General features: G+C 42.1%; 1 protein-coding gene across 1 annotated transcript in view; it reads left to right on the top strand.

Annotated features, from left to right (window-relative positions):
- astn1 (astrotactin 1) overlaps nucleotides 1–25,839 on the top strand; it is a 2,863,484-nt gene that overhangs the window by 1,673,070 nt on the left and 1,164,575 nt on the right. The window contains exon 10 of the mRNA XM_068038084.1: nucleotides 595–732. Within this exon, the coding sequence (XP_067894185.1) occupies nucleotides 595–732 (138 nt within the window). The remainder of the gene's footprint in view (nucleotides 1–594; nucleotides 733–25,839) is intronic.

Raw genomic sequence — 25,839 nt, forward strand, 5'->3', positions numbered from 1 at the left:
TTTAAAAGAAAAGCTGGTATTTTGTTCATATCAAGACTGAATTTTGTAGGCATGAATATAAACATCAAGACAGCTGACCAAATATTAAATTGGTTCCCAGCATCTAGTTGAATATTGTGGACTCCAGTGTGATAGGTTCACTGGAGTTTTTTGGCCAAAATTGGGACAGTGGGAATAAATCTAATTTAAAAGGTGATGTTTATGGAACTATAACGGAGATAGAGTCAGAACAAAGAGAGTGGTGATGACTAAACCAGGGATTTACATGTGCAGAAGGCCTGAAACTAAAATAGGAAATACTGGAAGCATGCAGTAGGTCTGTCAGTCTGACAAGGGCTGTATACCTGAAATATTCAACTTCCTCCCATCCTGAATTCTGACAAATCCCACTCTGGTTCTAGTGCTCTATTATTTCAAAAAATACCATGGATACCTAAGATTTCAGATACTTGCTGATAGAATGCCTTAGTGGCACTTCTGTTAGTCAATTGATGGTTGAAGCCTAACGTCAACTCTGTGCTCGCTAGGCCTTTAACCTGCCATTCTCAGACACTTGCATTTCCTAAGCGTATCTTTTTTATTATTATTTTTCAGGTTTACCTATACCCTTGGGGAAGGAATGTGGCTGCCGCTCAGCAAAAGCTTTGTCATTCCCCCAGCAGAACTTGCCATCAACCCTTCAGCAAAATGCAAGACAGACATGACGGTAATGGAGGATGCAGTTGAGGTCAGGTAAGCAGCCTGAGGGAAAGATAGCTTGGCTGACTGTGATTCTTCCAACTTCTCAGGCTGGTCTTCATCCACTTTCGACTCAATCAGATCCATAGCAGCTTTTGCTAGTGTAATAAATTTTATGTTCCTTTGAACTCTTAAGTTCGGTAGTCTGAAGCTGAGTCCATATTGGTAACAGTTATAGTTTTATTTAAGCATAAATGAGACTTCATACAATACAATATTTGAGCCGCAGTTTACAAAGTAAAATTGAGAATTTTATTACCTTTTATTATCTTTGAAGTAAAAGGCATAGCCCATTCTCCATTCCATCTACTCACATCTGCTCCGACATTAGCCAGGTGTCCTCCCTGGCCCTTCAACACTGTGAATGGCCCATTCCGATTATGATATACAACAAAAACTGGAGCTACAGAAAAATCCAACAATTTTTCTGTTCAGCTACAGGCATTGGTCCGCCCCTATCTCCTTTTTAACCTTATCACAAGCTTGTTCTGTGCTCGTTTTCTGTTGCCGTGGTTGATATCACAACCCAGAGCCTTGAGGGCAACAAGCATTCTAACTATAAATAAAACCTAGATTTTTGCACACTTTTCCCTAATTCTAAGTGTTGAAAAATATATCTCAAGTAATAAACCGACAGATGAATACACTTAATATTAAACTGCAATGTAACAGTTTAATGCTAAAATAAAAGTAATAGGGAATTATATTTCAACAACTCACAAAAGTTTGCACATTCCCACAGACATATAAAGAGATAAGTGATAAGGTTCTAGAGTGCTCTAAGTTTCACCCTGTTATTTTCCCCTTTCTTTAATAATAATTAGTTTTTGCAACAACAAGGCCACTCGTGATACTGCCAGAAGTTAGCAGACAGTCCAAAGCTGTGAACAATGCTTTAGAGAAAAATTTAGGGTCAGTTAATTCTTGCAATGCCTCAGCTCCCAAAAAACTCTAATAAGGCCATATTCATCCACTGGCAAGGTTGACCAGGATTCCCCTATGAAATTAAACGTCTGAGAGATTAGCAGGCAATGGTCGCAATCAGGAGCCCTTATGAACTGTCATTAACTGCAGCATACATTTGTTTATTTCTGTTGTATATATATTTTTTCAAGTTTAGAAATTGAGTTCTAGTCTATGTCATGTCTATCTCTTCTTACTCTAGGAGCCTCAAATCTTCTTACCCCAAAAGTCTGGAAGCTTGTTATTGCAGCAGCTGGTAGATACATTGATAGCTTTTGGTGCAATCTATTTGATCTAAATTCCAATTCTAGCACAAATGTCAGGTTTCTGCTGAGCATTGGAACTGTATCATTTGGCTCTGAGAATATTTGAGCTTTATCTGATATTTAAAGTCCTCAGCACAGGCCTCATTTGAATGAGTTATCAGCTGGTGTAAAGAATAAGCTTGCTGGGTCTGAGTAAAATAGATGAATAAATCACAACGTGCATTGCTGTCAGAATGCAAAAGAGGTGATTACCGTGGAGACGTATTTTCATTTTTGTTGGAGGTAATGAACACGCACCATACTTTAAAGAAAAATATTCATTGGAAAAATCAGGTCAGGCATCCTGTATACTTTTAAATGATGTGGAGATATATTAAGCCTTAGAAATGGGATTATTTTCTAAAATAAATGGCATTTTGAGCTACAAAGATGAATATGTTTGGATATTGAGGGTGAACTCTTAAGAATTAATTATGTGGTAATTGTCCAATGTGATTGCTGTTTTGTGCCATATGCTCCTCAGCATCTGGGTCTCACCCAGCTGAATCTATCCTGATGGATCAGCTACCTGGGCAGTTGACAAAATCTGCGCTGCATCAGCCACACTCACTGCAGCCATGACACGGACAGTTGGATATTGCATTGCACTACATCACTTGCTCTGTTCTCCCTTAAGAATCTGTGTGATGTAGCTCATCTAGTGAAGAAGACAGGCACATATATTTTCATTTGCTCCCGCTCACCAACTCTGACTGCTTAGTTGTATTGTCTCTCACATCTTGTTTACTCAGTGACTTACTTATCAGAAAATATCAGTCTTAGAAATGGATAACCAGTAGTTAGCTAAGTTTAAATTTCTGCCATTTTGAAAGGAAATGATGTGACATCCATTTGCAGATGCCAAGTGGGCAAAGGATTTTATTACCGTTAACGTAAAAGACTCCTATCTTTTCCTGATAACTGCATAGCTATTTACATGGAAACAGTGCGAAAGTGCGTTCTCCAACATTGATATGTCGATTTGACATTGCATGAAAATTGTAATAAAGTAGACTTAGTAGCACATAAAAAACGTTTCTATGATGCATTTAATGCAAAACTGGTGGAGATCGAAAATAATTCTGAAGTGTTACAACCTCAGTGAGACCGTTAACATTAAGACACGAGATATGAATTCCCCAGTCCAATTTAAAGAAGTACACAATAAAATTTCACATTTTAAGACTTTTACTAAAAATCAACATTAGCTAAACAATACTTTATAAGTAGCTAATACACTAAATTACATAAATTACAGAGAAAATTATTTTCCTTTAACTTATTGAAACACTTGAAAACTCCACACCACATTTATACATGACAGAATATCCTCATAGAAGCAATATCTTTGCAGTTAAAAATCCCAATCTCCTCCCATTTGCAATGGGTTGGATCTTCCAGTCCTTTTCAAAGTCAATGGCCTCATTGCTCACTTCTTCTGAGCACTTTCGACTTGGACTTCCATGAATAAAGCGATCTCTGGTGACCCCGTTGTTTTTTTTCCCCTCTGCAAACCTCAGCATTTGTATTGGGTTCAGGTCTGAGAAGCGTTTTACTGTTCCAGTGTACTGAGAGCAGATGTTCTCTCTCTCTCTATCTCTCTCTCTCTCTCTCTCCGGAGGCAGCCACTGATAGTCTTTGTCTTCCAGTCTTGCTTACAGCCTGCCTGACTTCTGAAAGTCTGTTGAATCTATCCAGTCAATAAGCATTTGCCTTTTCCAATATGCAGATTCCACAAGTCTGGCCATAGCAGAACCACCCAAGCCTTTGTTTGTTTCAAGGTGTTGAAAATTTCAACTCGAGTTTGCACCTGGCTCCTTGTTTACCATCTGAGAGTCTGAGAGAGCAAAAGCCATTGTTCTTCAGGTGTTACAACCTTTCATTCTGCTTTCAGAAACATCTTTGATCTGGCTGCCTTGTTCACATGGTAACCAGGAATCCTGTCTTGTCTCTCGGTAGAGTTGTTTCCTCCGAATCCTACTTACATTATATTAAAAATGACAGATTTTAAAAACGTAATCATACTACAAAGTCCAGCAATCATAACACCTCCCTTCTAAAAATAGAAAATGAATTACTGTAGTAATGCTTTTTCTGCAACATTATCCACATATAACATTGTAAACACTTCCATTGTTAATATTTTACATTTTACTCAGGTAACAACATTGGCCGGAATTTTGCCCTCAGCGAACGGGAGCAGTCCACCGACTTTTCAGTCGGTGGTGAACCCGCCTCCGCCTGGCCTGGGGATTCAGACTGCATTTTGCGGTCCCCAGGCTTTTAATTAGTCTGAAGCGGGACTTCCACTTCATTGAGCCAGGAAGTCCCACCTAATGGAGCTGCCGGGCAATCAGAGAGCCGGCAGCTCTCTGTTCCAGCATCGCCACCGGGTGCGGTGACCACTGCTGGGACTGCAACCCAGCCATCAGAAGGAAGAAGTCGCGGAGCCCCGAAATGAAGGTAAGTTTTTGGGGCCTCGCTGGAGGTGATCAGTCAGGCACCGGCGAGGCAAGGGTGTTCGATTGGGAGTGCCGGGGGGTGTGTTGGAGGTGGTTGGAGCAGCGGGGGCGGCCCTCCGTCGGGCACAAGGTGCCTGATTAGGAGGGGGCCCCCCCACAGGCCACTGGAAAGCTGCCTGCTTTTGTCAGGCGGCTTTTGTCGGGCCTGGGCAGCCCAGCCGGCCATGGGTCAAATCCCTGTGGCGGCAGGCGGAGGCCCTTCAGTGGCCTTGATTGGCCTGGATCGGGCAGGCCGTTTTTCACCACCGCCACCCTGCATAACGTGGCGGCAGAGGCGTGAGCGGGTCGGGAAGGACCCCTGAAGCCTCCCGCTCCATTTTACTCCCACCATTATTTTCATATCCCTGATTTGTTTTCCTCCACTTTAAATTCTGGACCGAGCATCGGCAATTACATTGCTCTTTCCTGTAACATATATTATCTTTAGGGTAAATGGTTATAATATTAAACTCCATCAGAATGATTTGGTGTTCTCAGTCTTGAATCTCTCTAAAAACGTTAATGGATTATGATTGGTGTAAATGGTTATTTCTCCTTGGCCGTTATTGATGTATACTTGAAGAGCCAATACAAGACCTAAAGCCTCCTTTTCAATTGTGGAATACCTCTTTTCGTGTTTATTTAGTTTTTTTAGAGAATTAGTTGACCGGTTGTTCAATACCAGTATCGCCATCCTGGAGTAACACTGCTCCAACTCATATCACTCGCATCAACAGCTACGTTAAAGGGCATGCTAAAATTTGGTGCCGCTGGAATGGGTTCATTTATTAAAATGGCCTTTAATTTCTCAAATGCCATTAGGCAGGATTCTGTCCACTGGACCTTCACACTTTTTACAAATTCATCAGTGGGGTAACCACTATACTGAAGTTAGGAACAAACTTCTGGTAGAACACACACATCCCTAGGAATTGTAGTATCTCCTTTTTTGTCTTGGAGACTGGAAAGTCTATTATTGCTGAACTTGTGCTTCTCTAGGAAACACTTGACCTTGACCCTTGGACATGCTGCAAATCGGGGACCTTAGCCTTGGCAAAATCACTCTTCGCTAAGCTTATTACCAAGTTGGCTTTGTCTGACTTGTCGAACAGAACCTTTCAGTGTTCAACATGATCCTCCCATCTGTCACTCTATGCCAATAGATCAGCAATAAACATAGCACAATTGCTTAGTCCAGCAATAACCTGGTTCGTCAACCTTTGAAATGTGGCCAATGCATTTTTCATACCAAGTGGCATGACCTTACACTGACATAGGCCATCTGGGGTCACGAAGGTGCAAATTTCTATTGCTTGTTCAGTCAAGGGAACTTGCCAGTATCCTTTCAGCAAGTCAATCTTGCTAATAAAGATAGAATTCCCCACTCTGTCACTACAAGTTTTCAAGTCGTAGATTGGATAAGTGTCAGTTTTAGTTACTGCATTGACTTTCTGATAATATAAAATCTTTTGGATACATCTGGCTTTGGTACAAGCACAACTGGAGAACTCCAGCTACTTTGACTGGGTTCAGTTATATCATTTTTTAGGATATATTAAACCTCCTCTCTGACCTGAGTCAATTTATCAGGATTGAGTCGATAAAGTAAAAACAAGAAATGCTGGAAATACTCAGCTGGTTTGGCAGCATCTGTGGAGAGAGAAGCAGAGTTAACAGTTCAGGTCAGTGACCTTTCATCAGAACTGGGTTAACTCTGCTTCTCCCTCCACAGATGCTGCCAGACCTGCTGAGTATTTCTAGCATTTCTTGTTTTTATTTCAGATTTCCAGCATCTGCAGTATTTTGCTTTTATTTGAGTCGATAAAGGTTTTGTTTAATGTGTGTAGTTGTCCCAGCATCAACCCCATTAATAGCCAGAGAAGTTTGATCTGGCTTATCTGCACATACCACTTTAAATTGTTTTAACAGCTCAGCTATGTCCCTTTTATGCTGTTCAGAAAGGTAGTGTAGAACTCTGTTTAGATTTTCTAACACTTCTATGTTTGCCAGTTTCACCGCACTGGGGTCAATCTGAGAGTTCTCAGTCTCTGCTTTTTCATGCAGTTCATTAAAAGTAACACTATCCTTATGCTCCTCTTCTGTCATTTGACATACATTTACTGACTGACAAGGTTCACGGTCATAGTATCTTTTCAACATATTTCACGTGACACACCCTTTGAGTTTTCTGTCAGTCTGGGGTGCTAACCAAAGAGTTCACCTCACAGAATTTACTTTTAATGAAGTAAGGTCCACTGAATCTAGCCTTCAATGTTTTCCCAGGCAAAGGCATCAAAATTGCGCGTTGTCTCCAAGCTGAAAACCATGTGCCTGAGCTATTATATCTGTTTGGGTTTTTATCACTTGCTGAAAAACCTTAAGATGTTCTCTGGCCATCTCACAACCTCCTGAGAATCTCTTTTGAAACTCTGACACATAATCAAAAGGGTAGTTTCCTCTTCCTGTGTGAAAAATCTCTCCTTAATGAGTTTAAGGGGACCCCTAACCTCATGTCCATGGACCAATTCAAATGGACTGAAACTAGTGCACTCATTCAGTGTTCCCCTGGTGGAAAATAATAAAAATGATATCCCCTTATCCCAATTATGAGGATACTGAAAACAATAGGCCTTAATCATAGTCTTCAGTGTTTGCTGATACTTTTCCAAAGCACCTTGTGACTGCAGGTGATAAGCGGACGCCTTGAGCTGTTTCACTCCCAAATTACTCATGACCTCTTAAAATACCCCTGACATGAAATTTGACCCCTGTTCCAACTGAATTTCTTGTGGCAACCCATATCGAGTGAAAAACTGAATGAACCCCTCCATCACAACTTTTACCGTGATCTTTTTGAAAGGTATTGCCTACGAAAATCAAGTGGACAAATCCACGATGGTCACGAGAAACTTGTGAACTGATTTAGTGGTGGGCAAGGGTCCAACACAGTCCACAAGAACACAACTAAATGGTTCATAAAAAGCAGGTATGGGTATTAATGGGGCTGGCTTAATTGAAGACTGTGGCTTCCCATCTACCGGACATGTGTGGCAAGTTCTGCAGAATTCATCTGGCTTGTCCTGTATTACCACTGACTTATCTTGTTTAATCCTATGAGCCTGGGATCTGGTCACTACACAATCTGGGAATATTCCAGGAAATTCCTCCTGCAAAACTTCAGTTTCAGCAATCTCAACTGGCTTTTCTGAAACTATTGGAGATATCAATACCTCATCTCCAGCTAAGTCATTTCCTGGCAACAAATCCACCCCTTCAATATGCAAGTCAGAGACGATTCCCATTATTACCGGACTGGTGACAAAATCACATTGCAAATTAACCTTATATATTGGAGTGGATAAATAACCCCGCTCAATGCCCTGCAACATGACTTCCACATTTACTGAACTACTTAGGGGGAAAAGTTATATCCTTTGCTATCATTATTGACTGGGCTGCCCCTGTATGTCTAAGCAGCCCAATCGGCTTCCGTGTCTCACCTGACAGATATGGGGACACCCTACCCCTGAACACAAAACTTCTATAACCTTCAGGGACCTGATTTAATTCATCAGCACACAGGGGAAAACACCTCTGCTCATTATGCAAAGTCGCCAAAGCCACTGGCTTGTCAGCAGCATCACATATTGGGGCATCCTTTTCAGGACAGGCTTTCAGTAAACCTTAAAATAAAAGCAAAATACTGCGGATTCTGGAAATCTGAAATAAAAACAAGAAATGCTGGAACCACTCAGCAGGTCTGGCAACATCTGTGGAAAGAGAAGCAGAGTTAACGTTTCGGGTCAAACCTTCACAGCTACTAGTTTGCCATTTAACTTCCAGCATTCTGATTTTATATGTTCTCTTTTATTACAAAAATAACACATTAGTCCTTTTGACACAGCCCTAGTCTCCTGGCTATCTTTCCTACTACACTGAGGGTAACCTGTATCGTGTCCTTTACCCATTCTCTCACTAAAACTAAATCTCTTTTCATTATCAATCTTCCCATCTCTCCAACTTCTCTGAAAGATTTCAAACTAGGTCTATAACTACTGCTTTGAGGGTCAATTCATAATCATCTGCCATTGCTGTGGCATCCCTTATTTTACCAATTTTATGTGGGACCTTATTCCTGAAGGGATTCTATTTTTCAATTCCTCTATTAGGATTACTTCCCTAAGGGTCTCAAAGTCTTGCTCAATCTTCCTTACCTGTATCACTGATCAAATACCATTTCCTTCTCTCTAGAAAATTCCATAAATGTGTGGCCCTGTTTCTTTTTTCAAATTCATGAATTTTTGTCTGTAGGCCTCTGGTGCCAACTCATAAGCATTGAGAACTGCAATTTTAACTATTTCATAGTCACTTGACTATTTCTCCAGAAGTGTTGAATACATCTTTAACGCTTTTCCAACTGACACGCTTTACAATAAAAATTCTCCAACTTTCTTTCGGTCGTGCTTATCAAAAATCATCTACCTCTGACTTAAAAATATTCAAAGACTCTATTTCCACCGCCTTCTGAGGAAGAAAATTCCAAAGACTCACGAACCTCTGAGAGAAAAAATTCTCCTCATCTCGGTCTTAAATGAGTGACCCCTTATTTTCAAATGGTGACCTCTAATTCTAGATTCTCCCACAAGAGGAAACATCCTTTCCACATCCACCCTGTCAAGACTCCTCAGAACCTTACATATTTCAATCAAGTCGACTGTTACTCTTCCAAACTCCAGCGGATACAAGCCTAGCCTGTCCAACCTTTCTTCATAAAAGAACCCCGTCCATTCCAGGTATTAGTCTAGTAAACCTTCTCTGTACTGCTTCCAAAGCAGTTACATCCTTTCTTAAATAAGGAGACCAATACTGTACACAGTACTCCAGACATGGTCTCACCAATGTCCTGTATAACTGAAGCATAACCTCCCTACTTTTCTGTTCAATTCCCCTCGCGATAAATGATATCATTCCATTAGCTTTCCTAATTACTTGCTGAACGTGTATACCAACCTTTTGCAATTCATGCGCTAAGACACTCTGTATCTCAAGCTCTGCAATCTCTCACCATTTAGATAATATGCTTTTTTATTCTTCCTGTCAAAATGGACAATTTCAAATTTTCCCACATTATACTCCATTTTCCAGACCTTTGCTCACTGACCTACCCTATCTATATCCCTTTGTAGCCTCCTTATGTCCTCTTCACTTATTCTCCTTATTTTCCTATCTATCTTTGTGTCATCAGCAAATTTAGCAACCCTACCTTCGGTCCCTTCATCCAAGTTATTTATATAAATTGTAAAAAATTGAGGCCCAGAACTGATGCCTGTGGCACACCACTCATTACATCTTGCCATCCAGAAAATCCTTTATGCCTACTCTCTGTTTCCTGTTAGCTAGCTAATCTTCTTTCCATGCCAAAATGTTACCCTCTACACCATGAACTGCAATAACCTATGATGTGACACCTGATCAAATACCCCCTGGAAATTTAAGTACAGTACATCCATCGGTTCCCCTTTATCCACAGCACATGCTACTTCTTCAAAGAACTCCAATAAATTGGTTAAACATGAGTTCCCTTTCACAAAACCATGTTGACTCTGCCTGATTACCTTGAACTTTTCTAAGTGCCCTGCTATAACATCTTTAATAATAGTTTCTAACATTTTTCCTATGACTGATGTTAAGCTAACTAGCCTGTAGTTTCCTACTTTCTGTGTCTCTCCCTTTTTGAACATTCGCTATTTTCCAATCTAATGGAACCTTCCCTGAATCTAGGGAATATTGAAAAATCAAAACCAACGCATCAACTAATTCACTCGCCACTTCTTTTAAGACCCAAGGATGAAGTCCATAAGGACCTGGGGACTTGTCAGCCCGCAGCTCCAACAATTTGCTCAGTACCACTTCCCGAGTGATAGTAATTTTCTTGAGTTCCTCCCTCCCTTCCATTTCTTGATTTACAATTATTTCTGGGATGTTACTTGTATCCTCTATGGTGAAGACTGATACAAAATACCTGTTCAATTCATCTGCCATCTCCTTATTTTCCCTTATTAATTCCCCAGACTCATTTTCTATAGGACCAGTGCTCACTTTGTTAACTCTTTTCTTTTTTAAATATCTATAGAAACTTTTACTATCTGTCTTTATATTTCTTGCCAGCTTTCTCTTGTGCTCTAATTTTTCCCTCCTTATTAATCTTTTAGTCGTTCTTTGCTGTTTTTTATATTCTGTCCAATCTTCTGATCTGCCTCCCATCTTTGCACAATTATAGGCTTTTTCTTTAAGTTTGATAATATCTTGAACTTTTTTTGGTTAACTACGGATGGTGGGTCTTCCCCTTGGAATTTTTCTTCCTCGTTGGAATGTATCTATTCCGTGTACTCTGAGATATCTCCTTAAATGTCTGCCATTACATCTCGATTGACCTATCCCTTAACCTACTTTGCTAGTTCACTTCGCTAGCTCTGCTTTCATGCCCTCATAATTGCCCTTGTTTAAGTTTAAAATACTCGGCTTAAATCCACTCTCTCTCCCTCCAACTGAATGTAAAATGCAATCATATGATCACTGCTGCCTCAGGGCGCCTTCACTATGAAGTCATTAATTAATCCAAGCAGCAAGATGTATTGATGTTGGAAGTGCTGTGGTAAAGTTTCACTAGAATGCTGCTATGGCGTAAAGGTTAGATTATGAGCACAGCTTGCATATACTTCATTTGTATTATAGAATCATAGAACTACTGAACGATATATCACAGAAGGAGGCCCATTATGCCTGGGCTGGGTCTTTGTTAGATTGATCCATTTAGTTTCACTCCCCTGCTCTTTGCCCTGCAGATGTTTTCCCTTCAATTATTTATCCAATTCCCTTTTGAAAGTTGCTATTGAATCGGCTTCCACCATCCTTTCAGGCAGTGCATTGCAGATCATAACAACTCACTACATAAAAACATTTTCTCATGTTGCCAATTTTTTTCCCAGTTGCCTTAAATCTGTCTCCTCTGGTTCATGACCCTTCTGCCACTGGAAACAGTTTCTCCTTCTTTACATAAATTATACACCCTTCATGGTTTTGAACAGCTTTCACAATTCTCCTTGTGAGAAGCATAATGCAACCTCTCCAATCTCTCCACATAACTGAAGTCCCTCATCCCTGCTACTATTTCTAGTAAATGACTTCTGCATCCTCTTCAAGACCTTAACATCCTTCCTAAAGTGTGGTGTCCAGTCTTGAACACAGTACTCCAGCTGAGGCCTAAACAGTGTTTTAGAAAGGTTTAGCTTAACTTCCTTGCTTTTCTACTCTATGCCTCTATTTATAAAGTTATAATCTATTTTTAAACAGCCTTTTCAACTTGGTCTGCCACCTTGAAAGATTTGCATTCGTATATCCCTCGATCTCTGTTCCTGCACCCCCTTTAAAATTGTACCATTTAGTTTTTTACTGCTTCTGCTCATTCTTCCAACCAAAATGTAACACTTCACACTTCTCTACATCTGCCATGTGGCCTGCCCGTTTCACTGGTCTATGTCCTCCTGAAGTCTGTTGCTATTCTTTTAATATTTTTGAAGGTTGATGGGTGATTTAATTAAAATGTTCAGAATTATAAAGGAGATTTGACAGGGTAAATGCAGAGAAACATCTCCTGTGATAGAGACAAAACTAGAATGCATAACCTTAAAATTAAAGCTGGGCCATCTGGGGGTGAAATCAGGAAGCATTTTTTCACACCAAAGGTCATGGAAATCTGTAACTCATCCTCAAAAGGTTGTAGATACTAGATTCATAAAGTTTTATAGCACAGAAACAAGCACTTCGGCCAACGTGCCTGCGCCAACCATCAAGCACTTATCTATTCTAATCCCATTTTCCCGCACTTGGCCCATAGCCTTATATTTTATGGCATTTCAAGTGCTCATCTAAATACTTCTTAAATGTTGTGAGGGTTCCTGCCTCTATCACCCCTTCAGGCAGTGTGTTCCAGATTCAAACCACCCTCTGGGTGAAAAAATATTTCTTCAAATTCCCCTCTAAACCTCTTGCCCCTTACCTTAAATCTATGCCCCCTGGTTATTGAACCCTCCACTAAGGGAAAAGGTTCCTTCCTATCTATCCTATCAATGCCCCTCATAATTTTGTATACTTCAATCAAGCCCCCCCTCAGCCTTCTCCACTCCAAGGAAAACAACCCAGCCTATCCAGTCTCTCTTCATAGCTGAAATGCTCCAGCCCAGGCAACATCCTGGTGAATCTCCTTTGCGCCCCCTCCTTCCTATAGGGTGGTTCCCAGAACTGTACACAGTACTCCAGCTGTGGCCTAACCAGTATTTTATACAGCTCTAACATAACCTCCCTGCTCTTATATTCTATGCCTCAACTAATAAAGGCAGGTATCCCATATGCCTTCCTAACCACCTTATCTACATGTGCTGCTACCTTCAGTGATCTATGGATCAGCACCCCAAGGTCCTTCTGACCCTCTGTACTTCCTAGGGTCCAACCATCCATTGTACATTCCCTTGCCTTGTTAGTCCTCCCAAAGTGCATCACCTCACACTTCTCAGGATTTAACTCCATCTGCCACTGCTCTGCCCATCTTGCCAGCACATCTATATCATCCTGTAATCTAAGGCTTTCCTCCTCACTATTTATGACACCACCAATTTTTGTGTAGTCTGCGAATTTACTGATCATACCTCCTATATTCATGTCTAAATCATTATTGTACACTACAAACAGTAAGGGTCCCAGCACTGATCCCTGCGGTATCCCACTGGTCACAGGCCTCCATTCGCAAAAACAACCCTTGACCATCCCCCTCTGCCTCTTTCCACTAAGCCAATTTTGGATCCAATTTGCCAAATTACCCTGGATCCCATGGGCTCTTACCTTCTTAACCAATTTCCCATGCAGGACCTGATCAAAAGCCTTACTGAAGTCCATGTAGACTACATCAACTGCTTTACCCTCATCTACACATCTAGTCACCTCCTCGAAAAATTTGATCAAATTTGTTGGACGTGATCTCCCCCTGACAAAGCCATGCTGACTATCCTTGAATAATCCCTGCCTCTCCAAGTGGAGATTAATCCTGTCTCTCAGAATTTTTTCCAATAGTTTCCCTACCACTGACGTTAGACTCACAGGCCTATAATTACCTGGTTTATCCCTGCTACCCTTCTTTAATTACTCAAATTGGCCGCCCGCCTCCAGTCGGCAGGCAGCTGAACTGCTGCCATTCCCACCGCTGGAAAACCTACCCAGCCTCGGCCCACCCGCCTCCCAGCCCATTGCTCCAGGGCCGGTAAAAGTCCGTTCATACAAGGCAAATGTGAATATCACACTTCAAAAGCTTCAGATCAGCCCATAATTTGAAGCAGGAGTTAAAATTAACTCAGTCAATTTATGATATTTCTAACAATGACATAACTGAGGCAGGATAACATTCTGCCTCAGTTAAGATTGATATCCCATTTAGAATAGGGATGATCTGTATCTCAAGCCCAAGTCCCTGTCAGAAAGGAAAGTTCAAAAATTGTGGACTTGAGTGCTCAAGAAGAAAGGATGATGAACTCAAAGAGCCCATCATTACAATGCCTGTGATTCATGTTAGAAGTATATCTATCAGAATTTACCATTGTGCAGCTAGTGTTTAATATAACAAAGCAGTATTTATCTTATTTTGAGGAGTATTCTGTCAACAGCCTAAGTGAAGTGCAGCATCAATTTGAAACCATTTATCTGTTGACTTATCAGATATCAAGAAATGAATAGCAACACAAAGCTGTTTTCCTAACATCACTGAATTCTCCTAACTGTACAAAAAATGTTGACTATCATTGTTGAAGTAATCATTACAGCAGTTACAATAACTGAGATATGACTGAGTTAAGCATTTCAATCTTGTACTTTTATTTTTGTTAAATAAAACATCTCCTAGTTAGACAGTCAAGTTATGAGAATTACATTGTGTGCCATCTTCTCACTTTGTATAGCAGCATATGAGGTAGCAATTGTGTTATTGTGTTTTCTATTTAAGCCTATATTATTAGAAGAATGGCATACAAGTTTCTTGCTCTGGAAGTGTGCACACTGTTCAGTGTTTCTTTATTGTGAGCTGGTTCACTTTCTCATTGTGCTTTATCCCTTCTATTATTCTTCTGTAATCTTCTGGTGCCAGAGGACTAGAGGATTTCAAATATTGGATCTTTATCCCAAAAAAAGGATTATTATGGACAGGTGGGAAATGTGTGGCTTGTTTCCACTCGTCACCTCCCAACTGATCACAGATGGGCTGGATTTTGTTCTCCCTCAGGCATTGCACAGGTCAGTCAGTAGATGCAGTATCGCCCCAGCGATTCGAAGGGAAACCCTCCAGCAATGGCGTTGGGCTGCGGGGTTGAAGTTGCCTTTGCTGCTAGCCACCTGCTTGAGTCATGGAGTTTCTGGCTCCAACGCCCCGTCTCCGCTGGGAAATCACTGGTGGCCTCCCCACTTGGTTGGAGGCACTCCACCGGCGGCCTGGGAAAATGGCCCTTAATTGGTTCATTAATGTCCTTGAGTGAAGGAAATCTGCTGTCCTTACTTGGTCTGGCCTACATGTGACACCAGACACATAGCAATGTGGTTGACTTTTAAATGCCCTCTGAAATGCACTAGCAAAACACTCAGTTGCATCTAACCGCCACAATGTCAATAAAAAAGAATGAAACCGGACAGACCACCTGGCATCGACCAAAAACGACAACGGCAAACCCAGCCCTGTCGACCCTGCAAAGTCCTCTTTACTAACATGTAGGGGCCTGCGCCAAAGTTGGAAGAGCTGTCCCACAGACTAGTCACGCAACAGCCTGACATAGTCATACTCATGGAATCTTACCTTACAGGCAATGTCCCAGACACTGCCATCACCATGTTGACTATCATTGTTGAAGTAATCATTACAGCAGTTACAATAACTGAGATATGACTGAGTTAAGCATTTCAATCTTGTACTTTTATTTCTGTTAAATAAAACATCTCCTAGTTAGACAGTCAAGTTATGAGAATTACATTGTGTGCCATCTTCTCACTTTGTATAGCAGCATATGAGGTAGCAATTGTGTTATTGTGTTTTCTATTTAAGCCTATATTATTAGAAGAATGGCATACAAGTTTCTTGCTCTGGAAGTGTGTTCAGTGTTTCTTTATTGTGAGCTGGTTCACTTTCTCATTGTGCTTTATCCCTTCTATTATTCTTCTGTAATCTTCTGGTGCCAGAGGACTGGAGGATTTCAAATATTGGATCTTTATCCCAAAAGAAGGATTGTTACAGACAGGTGGGAAATGTGTGGCTTGTTTCCACTCATCACCTCCCAACTGATCACAGATGGGCTGGATTTTGTTCTCCCTCAGACATTGTAGTCCATGGTGGGAAGAACCTGAAGATGCCTCTGGGAGAGGGCCACCATGCACCCCGACGCCGGAGGGTCCGGCCTGATATTGCCAGTTGCGACAAGGCCTCGTGGCAGCACCACCCCCCCCCCCCCACCGCTCAGGTGACAAGACCCCCATTTGACTATTTAAATAAGTTAAAAATAATGAATTAATCATACTTACGCCACCTGAGATCCTGCTCTGATTTTCGGCCCAGTGGCCATGCCTTCGGTTCACCGTCCGAGGAAACGAGGCGCCACACTGGTGGGGAGGGGATGGAAGTAAGTTTCTCAGTATGGGGTGGGTGCGGGGAATGGGGTCAAAGTAACATCATTGGTGTAGGGGATGGTGGGCAGGGTTGGAGGTTGAAGTTTATGCAGTTTGCGGGGGTGGGGGGGAAGGTCAGATTGTAAAGGTAAGTGTTTTTGGGGGGAAAGGGCAAATTAATTTTATAGGTATTGGGGGTGGGAGAGGGGCAAAATAAATGTATTTATTTATTTTTATTCGCTATATCTTTAAATATTCAAATCTGCCAGTAGGGCTGACAGCCCTGTCAAAATGGCCTCGTTGCCTGCACACAGGCAGCTGACACTATTGCCGGGGATGGACAGCCTGCCCCCTCCACGAGATTGTGGGGGACAGCTTACCCCAGCCATTCAAATGAGCCACGGGATGGAAGATTGCAGCGGCTCTGCGACATGCAGCTGGCAAGATTCAGCCAGTGTTTTTGTTTACATTAGTGTATCAGCCCCTGTGTTTTGTTGGCCAAATAAACAGTGACAGGTTTTCTCATGAGTTTAAAACAGAAGATTAAATATTTATTGAAGAATAATCGCCCAAACTGTTCGCAACACCACTCATGCACACTTAAGAAAAGATAGATAGAAGGTAAAGGATAAGGGATGTTAAGGTATAAAAGCCTGTTGTTTTAGGGAAAACCTGTGGGATCCTCTTAGAAGGTAAGTTTTAAAGTTGCAGGCCTGTTTGCTGGTTGTCTTGCCCTTGCTCGGTTGCTGAAGTCTCTTGACAGTCAGCACTTCAGTTCAAAGACAATGCTGGTATTACTTAGTTCAATTTTCACAGATGGAGGAGTTGTTCAAAAGGCACTCTCCTATTTCTCTGCTGCAGTTGGTTGCCAACTCATCTTAGCAGGGTTCAACTGTCTTAGCTGGAAGTGATCTCTCTCTCTCTCTCTCTCTCTCTCTCTCTCAGCATTGTGCTGGAATTCAAGATGGCTTTTGATGTTCTCTCTGTGGCTGGAGATCCAGACTGATGTTCTGATGTCTTGATGACTGATAAATTCCTTTGTTCTCTAAAAAAAAAATTTACATTTAAAGGTAAACTCATAAATTGTTAGTTCCGCCCATGTGACTTTAGGCTTTCGGTTCCTGAGGGGCTATACAATGACTTCTGATCTCAGCCTATTTTGATTATATGAAGGATGTTCACACCCTATTGTAGCGTATGTAGCTGGAGATGGAGCTTCTGCTAATGCCTTTGTTTTGACTCACATTGTCGATAGCTCACATCCATGTGTAATGAACTGTTTAATTTCAATGCAGACAAGGTTAAATAGTTTCAGTTCTAGCAGACATGGATGTGTATTCTAGTGCAGGAGAAGGTATGTGTCATGTGACTGTCCTCCATTTTGTTGAAGGCAAGTGTATCAGTCATTTTAAATTGTTCTTTTTTATATAACTCTTCGGTTTATTTTATATTTCCATCACTGTACTTCCCGTGAGCGTGACAGAATAAACCAGGTAACTACAGGTCAGTCATTCCAGAGACATGACCACAATAATCCAGTACAATTGTAGATGCTGTCTTTCAGTTGAGACGTTAAACCGAGGCCCTGTCTGTGTTCTCACATAGGCGTAAACAATCCCATGGAACCATTTTGGAGAAGAACAGGGAAGTTATCCGTGGTGACCTGGCCAATATTCATCCTCAATCAACATCATTAAAACAGATTATCTGGTCATTATCACATTGCTGTTTGTGAACGTTGCTGTGCACAAATTGGCTGCCATGTTTCCTACATTACAACAGTGACTGTACTTCAAAAATGCTTCATTGACTGTAAAGTGCTTTGGGACATCCTGAACTCATGAAAGGCACTATATAAATGAAAGTCTATTTTCTTTCTTTAAGATGCTCCTTAAAATATACCTCTTGATCATTTGACCTGAGATCTCCTTTTGTGGCTTGGTGTCATATTTTGTTTGCTAATGCTCTTGTGAAGTGCCTTGGGATGCTTTACCATGTTAATGGTGCTATATAAATGCTTGCTGTTGTTGTTTAGGGAGAAACAATATGGAGAGATAGTATAATCTAAATGGTCCCCTTGGAGTGGGATGCAAGAGCAGAAAGAGCTGGGGGTCCAAATTCATGAATCTTTGAAGGTGACAGGGCAAGTTGATGAGCGGTTAAGAAATTGTTAAAGGATACATGGCTTTGTAAATAGGGGCATTGAAGGAAAAGCAGGGAAATCATGCTAAACATTTACAAACCATCACTGTTTAGACCTTAGCTGGAGTATTGTGTAAATTTCTGGGCACTACACGTTAAGACGGATGTCAAGGCCTTGGGTCGGGTACAGAGGAAGCTTACCAGGATGATTCTAGGGATGAGGGACTTTAGTTATGTGTAGAGATTGGAGAAGCTAGGATTGTCCTCCTTTGAACAGAATAGGTTAGGAGGGAGACCTAAAAGAAATATTAACATTTGAGGGGTTTTAATAGAGCAAATAGGCAATTCGGAGAAAACATTCCCTCTGGCAAGTGGGTCGGTAACCAGAGGTCATTGGTTTGAAGTAATTGACAAAAGACCTAAAGGGGAAATTAGAAATTTCTTCACAAAGAGGTTTATTAAGATCTGGCATGCACCACCTGAAAGGATGGTGGAAGCAGATTCAATTGGCACTTTCAAACAAAATTGGATATGTAATTGAATTTACAACACAGAAACAGGCCATTTGGCCCAACAGGTTCATGTTGTTGTTTATGCTTCACACAAGCCTCTTCCAACCCTCTTCATCTAATACTATCAACATATTCTTCCATTCCTTTCTCACTCATGTATATCTAGCTTCTCCTTAAAGGCATCTATCCTTTGTGTCTGAGCTGCTCCTTGTGTTGGCAGCTTCCATATTTTAATCACTCACCAGGTAAAGAAGTTTCTCCTGAATTCCCCATTGCTTTACTAGTGACTGTCTTATATTTATAACTTTTAGTTTTGGTCTCCCCCCAAAATGGAAACATCTATATTTCTACCCTATTAAACCGCTTCATCATTTTAATGACCTCTATTAAATCACCCCTTAGCCTTCTCTTTTCTAAGATTATGAGGTCAAAGGCTGAGTTGTGAGACTAAATTGGATAGCTCTTACAAAGAGCTGGCACAGTCTTGATGGGCTGAATGGACTTCATGTGTGCAATAAGATTTATGATTCTAATTGTATTATATTCTTGGCTTATAAGACCTCCTGCTCCCTTTCTTCTTGAGGAAGGGAACAAGCACACCTGATTTTTGAGGTGGAAAATTCTGTAATCCCAAAAGGTTTTCTTTTACTTACAAAAAAGGTTTCTTTTCCTTCTATTCTTCCTATACACATCTCCTCTTGTTTGTTTTCCAATCCTAGCTTTTCTTCGAAATTCTTGACCTCTGGTTTTCATATCAAGATACATTTTGCAAATGGACTAAAGGATATGGCTTATCAAAAAACTCTTTTACCAGGATTAAAATCCTTCATTTTTGCTTCCACTTTTCAAAACCTTTAACCTTAGACATATGTATTGTATTTAGGAATCTTTGACCCATGTTGACCATTGATGGCCCTTCCAGAAATTTGTCAATTGTAAGAATTTTTGGAGCCTAAAAGTCAATCCTGAGTCAATCCTACTAATCACTGAGGTCATTAAAGACATTTTTCCAGAAAATGTGTCCTCATGTGGAATTACTTCGCTGTAAATAATTGTAAATCAGTGAAAGTTTGGACCATTTGCTGATCCGCAGACTTCTCCAGGAAATATCTTGGCTGTTTCAATGTCTTAAACAGTTGTGAACATCAGAACGGTCAGTCCATTTGGTTGGATTTATTTTCCCGATCCCAAATCCTTTAACCATCTGTTTTTTCTGTGTCAGAACTTAATACACAGAAAATCAAATTTTAAAATATCAAATGTAGAGTTTAACCTTAAGCTATTTGTGGGTTTGCTCCTAGCTCAGCCACAATCACCACATAACCTCCCCTCGAACAGTTAGCCATAACTGGAAGTCTGCCACTTTCTTGTAGTAGCCCTTTAACTTGAAGTTAGTGTAAAAATACAACCCAGTATTAAAAAGATCAATCTTGCTCTCCCCATACTTGATTAATCATTCCCTTTCCCGAGGAGATATGTAGTAATAAGATTAAGGATCTATGAAAACATCCAGATGCAACAAAACGATGAAAATTAAAATGTCTGGAGCATTAAATAGAAAACCGATTTAAATTAGTCCATCAAAGTGTAGTATGCACCATCTCAGAATCTAGCTTCTCATTTTCAATAATTCTTCACATCTATTGCTGTCTGTTCTTCAAGATCATAGTGAACAGGTTAAGATTTTCATCAGTGGTTCCGAGGGATAGAGTCATTTATTTTACTCAGCATTCTTCACAGCCTGAAGTCAAAATACAAACTTATTAAATGTGCAGTAATTTCTTTAACAAATCCACTTGCAAATTTCTTACTGCTGATGATAACAGTGCATGAAGCTCTTAATCTTTCACCTGCAGATGTATTTTTTAGACCAGAAACAGATTTTCAAGAGCAGATTCATTACAGAGATTTTTTTTTGCTCATGCAAGAATATCTTGCTGTTGAAACACAACACAAGTCTTCTAGTAATTTTCCCCAAATCCTGACAGCATTGACTGTGACGAGGTTGCAGCTGTACATACATGGCAGTTCTGCAGTATGCTCTCCAAGTTGCTGTTCTTCACATGAGCCTGGACAGCACGGGCTGGATTTCACCAGCCCCTCACATCGTGGATCGTGGCGGGGAGGCCCGTAAAATACTTGCAGGAGTGGCCAGCCATGACGCCAAGAAGGTCTCGCTGCATATTACCAGCGGTGGCGAGGCCTCGGTGCGGCTCCCCCATTGCCAAGTGGCGGGGCCATCATTTAAATAGTAAAATTTAGTTAAGTTAATGGAAGTTGCCTGACCTGTTCCCAGCAGCCGTCCCACGCCAATTTTACATCGCCAGCCACAACTCATGCCTTCGGAACTGCATAGAGGCGAGACACTGGTGGGGAGCGGGGAGGATTGAAATTATCAGGGCGGGAGTGGGGAAAAAACAACAATCATTGGCTGTGGGAATGGTGGGAAGGGGTTGAAGAGCAAATGTGGTGAGGTGGGGGGGGAAATTCGTGCTGGGACCAAAACACATTTCAACCACATCTGACAATAAAAAACCATTGTGGGGGTTGGGAAAGGGCCTTCATGTTTTATTGTTTTATATGGATGAAATGTGTATTGAAATCTCTTTAAAAATTTAAATTTACCTGAAGGGCTTGAAACCCTTTAAAAATGGCGCTGGCGCCTGCACGGTGGCGCGGACGCTGTTGCTGGGGATGCAGCTGCTGCCCCCTCTATGTCATCGGAGGCAGCCATGCCACCCCCTCCATTTAAATGAGCCGTTGTACGTAATATCGCTTGAGTTCTGCGGCAAGGCGTCCGTGTCGGAAGGCCACTGACTTTAAGGTGCGCCTTGTCGGGGCCTTCGCAGTTAAGCTGCCTCTTATCCTTGCCCCCGTTGTTTACACAAGCACGTTGTGACGGAAAGGCACATTTCTGTCAGTTCAAGTGATCGGGCTGAGCTAAAATTTAAAAATGGTTTCAGCTAACAGTGACTTTGGAAAGTTTGTGTGAAAGCCTCTTTTGTTCTGTGGAAAAGCTAGTCTCTAGATAAGCAATAGTCGCACATAATTAGACTTTATCATGTTCAATGGATATGTCTGCCCTTAGCTGGAATTTCTTTGTTTCAATCTCTGTTAGGCTACCCAAAATATCATTTATTTTTTGTCAACATTCTCTTTCTGGTTTGTTCTTTGTGAGTTGTTCTTGATAATAGCTTTCTCGATATAATTTCCTTTCGTCTTGTGTGTGCAGAATAAGTGGAACAGTGTGAACGCCATTGAGAAGAGAGTCATTTTCTGAACCATTAACGTATTGTTTGCTGTGATGTTATTGCTCAGAGACTATTAAGGACAAGTTTCATATAGAATGCTTTTCCATCAAGGGTGAAGAACTATAAACTTTTAGTTCTTTTTATACCTATCATCCACTGTTTTAGGAGAATAAGAGCTCAGTGAGGAATCATTTTACAAAAGCCATCCATCAAAAACTATTTGCAGATAATTGCTCAGGAGGAGTGTAAGAATGTCATAAGCATTCAAACAATCAGACTTAGGCCAGAAATTTACTGGAGCGACAGGAAAGGGAAGGTGGAAGCAGATGATGAAGGCTGTCCTGCTCCCAATCCCGTTCCAATAGCAATCTTCCACCGGCCTTCCAATTCATAGTCAGCAGGCAGTGATGCTGTCCACTTCAGGCGTAGAGTGGCGGCCTATCAGTCGGAGGCTGCGTCATCACCTGACAGTGAAGAAATTGACAGTGCCATGTTTGAAAGGCTGCCAGCACGCGAGCAGCAAGAGACCCTGTGACCTGCCAACCTCCAAGTAACAGAGACCCTCTGACCTGCCAGCCCCCGAGTGATGGAAACTTAGTTTGGCTTAGTGGAAGGAGGCAGAGGATGATGGCTGAGGGTTGTTTTTGCGATTGGAAGCCTGCGACCAGCGGTGTACCGCAGGGATCGGTGCTGGGACCCTTGCTGTTTGTAGTGTACATTAATGATTTGGATGTGAAGATAGGAGGTATGATCAGTAAGTTTGCAGATGACACGAAAATTGGTGGCGTCATACATAGTGAGGAGGAAAGCCTTAGATTACAGGACGATATAGATAGGCTGGTAAGATGGGCGGAGCAGTGGCAAATGGAATTTAATCCTGAGAATTGTGAGGTGATGTATTTTGAGAGGACTAACAAGGCAAGGGAATATACAATGGATGGTAGGACCCTAGGAAGTACAGGGGGTCAGAGGGACCTTGGTGTACTTGTCCATAGTTCACTGAAGGCAGCAGCACAGGTAGATAAGGTGGTTAGGAAGGCATATGGGATACTTGGCTTTATTAGCTGAGGCATAAAATATAAGAGCAGGGAGGTTATGTTGGAGCTGTATAAAATGCTAGTTGGGCCACAGCTGGAGTACTGTGCAAAGTTCTGGGCACCACACTATCGGAAGGATGTGATTGCACTGGAGAGGGTGCAGAGGAGATTCACCAGGATGTTGCCTGGGCTGGAGCATTTCAGCTATGAAGAGAGACTGGATAGGTGAGGTTTGTTTTCCTTAGAGCAGAGAAGGCTGAGGGGGGACCTGATTGAGGTATACAAAATTGTGAGTGGCATTGATAGGCTAGAGAGGAAGAAACTTTTTCCTTAGCGGAGGGGTCAAGAACCAGGGGTCATAGATTTAAGATGAGGGGCAGGAGGTTTAGAGGGGTTTTGAGGAAATGTTTTTTCGCCCAGAGGGTTGGTTGGAATCTGGAACACACTGCCTGAAGAGGTGGTAGAGGCAGGAACCCTCACAACATTTAAGAAGTATTTAGATGTGCACTTGAAACGCCATAGCATACAAGGCTACGGGCCAAGTGCTGGAAAATGGGATTAGAATAGATAGGTGCTTGATGACCGACACAGACACAATGGGACAAAGGCCTGTTATTGCCACTACATCATATTCCCATACTGCTATTTGTGCCTGTAGCTCACCAACCTGATTCACCACACTTTGTCTGTTTACGCACATGTATTGTAGTTATGTCTTTGCATTCCTCATAGTCCTTTTCAGTCCACTCCCATCTATGACTCCCTTCCCTAGCACTGTCTAACACTCCCACATTATTTACCTTATTTCTCTTTTACACTTCCATATGCTGGTGCCCATCCCCTGCCAATTTAGTTTAAATTCTTCCTAACCACACTAATGAACCACCCCAAATGGACCCAGTCCATTTGAGGTACAATCCGTCCCTTTTGAATAGGTGCCTTCTGCCCCAGAACTGGTTCCAGTGCCCCAAGAGTCTGAAGCCCTCCCTCCTGCACCATGCTTCAAGCCTGGCATTGATCCTCCCTATCTTCCTATTTCTACTCTCGCTCGCGCGTGGCACTGGGAGAAATCCAGAGATTACTCCCTTCGAGATCTGACACTTCAACTTCCACCCTAGCTCCTGAAAATCTGAAGAAAGGAACTCAATAGATGCCCTTGCTATGTCGTTGGTACCAATGTGTACTACAACTTTGGCTCACTGCCCCTGCAGAATATCCTGCACCCTCTCCGTGATGTCCTTTACCCTGGCACCAGGGAGGCAACTTCTTCTTCTCAGGCAGTCCCTCGGAAACGAGGATGACTTTCTTCCAATCCAGGGTTGTGGGTCCTGAGGTGACTGAATAGTCCAATTCTGGATCCGTACACTCTGCCGCAGGTGGGGCAGATGGTGTTTGATGAGGCGAGTGAATGGAATGCTCAAATTTCCGAACGCTCCTTCCGTTGTTTGCACTTGGCTGCTGCCTGGGCATGTCGACATTGTTCGAACTGACTGGCACCTTCACAGATGCTTCTTCTCCATTTTGGGTGGTCTCGGGCAAGAGATTCCCACAAATCAGTGGAGATGTTACATTTTTTCAGGGAGGCTTTAATGACAACCTTGTATCGTTTCCTCTGTCCTCCTGGTAGCCTCTTGCCATGACGGAACTCGGAGTAGAAAGTTTGTTTTGAGAGTCTTTGTGCCAGGCATGCGGACGATGTAACCGACTAGCCATGACCAATGTCTCGATACTGGGGATGTTGGCCTGAGAGAGGACACTGGTATTGGAGCACCTGACCTGCCACTGAATTTGCAGTACCTTGCGGAGGCACCACCGGTGTTAGCTTTCCAGGGCTTTGGGATGTCTGCTGTATAGTATCCATGTTTCTGACACATACAGAAGGGCAGGTAACATTGCAGCCCTGTAGGCCATGAGCTTGGTGCCAGGTTTGAGATCTTTGTCGTCAAACACTCTTTTCTTCAGACGACCAAAAGCTGCACAGGCACACTCGAGACGATGCTGAGTTTCATTGTCGATGTCTGCCTTTGCTGAGAGGAGGCTCCCAAGGTATGACGAGTGATCCACATGGTCCAGTGGTTCGCCATGGATCTTGATAGGAAGGGGACAGTGTTGCGCTGTGACAGCAGGCTGGTAGAGGACCTCTGTTCTCCGGATGTTTAGCTTATGGCCCATTCTTTCATACGTCTCCATGAATGCATCGATGAGGGTTTGAAGCTGAGTTTGTGCATACGCAAGCATCATTAGCATACTGCAGCTCGATGACAGAGGTTGGAGTGGCCTTGGTTCTGTACTGGAGGTGACGTAGGTTAAATAGTTTCCCACTCGTCCTGTGGAGGAGATCTACTCCCGCAGGGAGCTTCATGGAGATCAGGTGGAGTTTTGCAATGAGGAAGATGGAAAAGAGTGTTGGTGTGCTGACACAGCCTTGCTTGACCCCAGTTTGCACTTGGATTGGGTCAGTGGCAGATTCGTTGGCAAGGATTACAGCTTGCATGTCGTCATGCAGCAGGCGGAGGATGGTGACGAATTTCTCCAGGCAGCCAAATTTGAGGAGGATGTTCCATAATCCCTCCTGGTTGATAGAGTCGAAGTCCTTTGTGAGGTCAAAGAAGGCCATGTATAAAGGATGCTGCTGCTCCTTCCATTTTTCTTGGAGTTGTCTTGCTGTGAACATAATGTCCACTGTGCCTCTTGATGGA

Source organism: Heterodontus francisci, chromosome 8 (assembly GCF_036365525.1).
Source record: "Heterodontus francisci isolate sHetFra1 chromosome 8, sHetFra1.hap1, whole genome shotgun sequence".
In the NCBI taxonomy this organism is placed as follows: Eukaryota; Metazoa; Chordata; class Chondrichthyes; order Heterodontiformes; family Heterodontidae; genus Heterodontus; species Heterodontus francisci.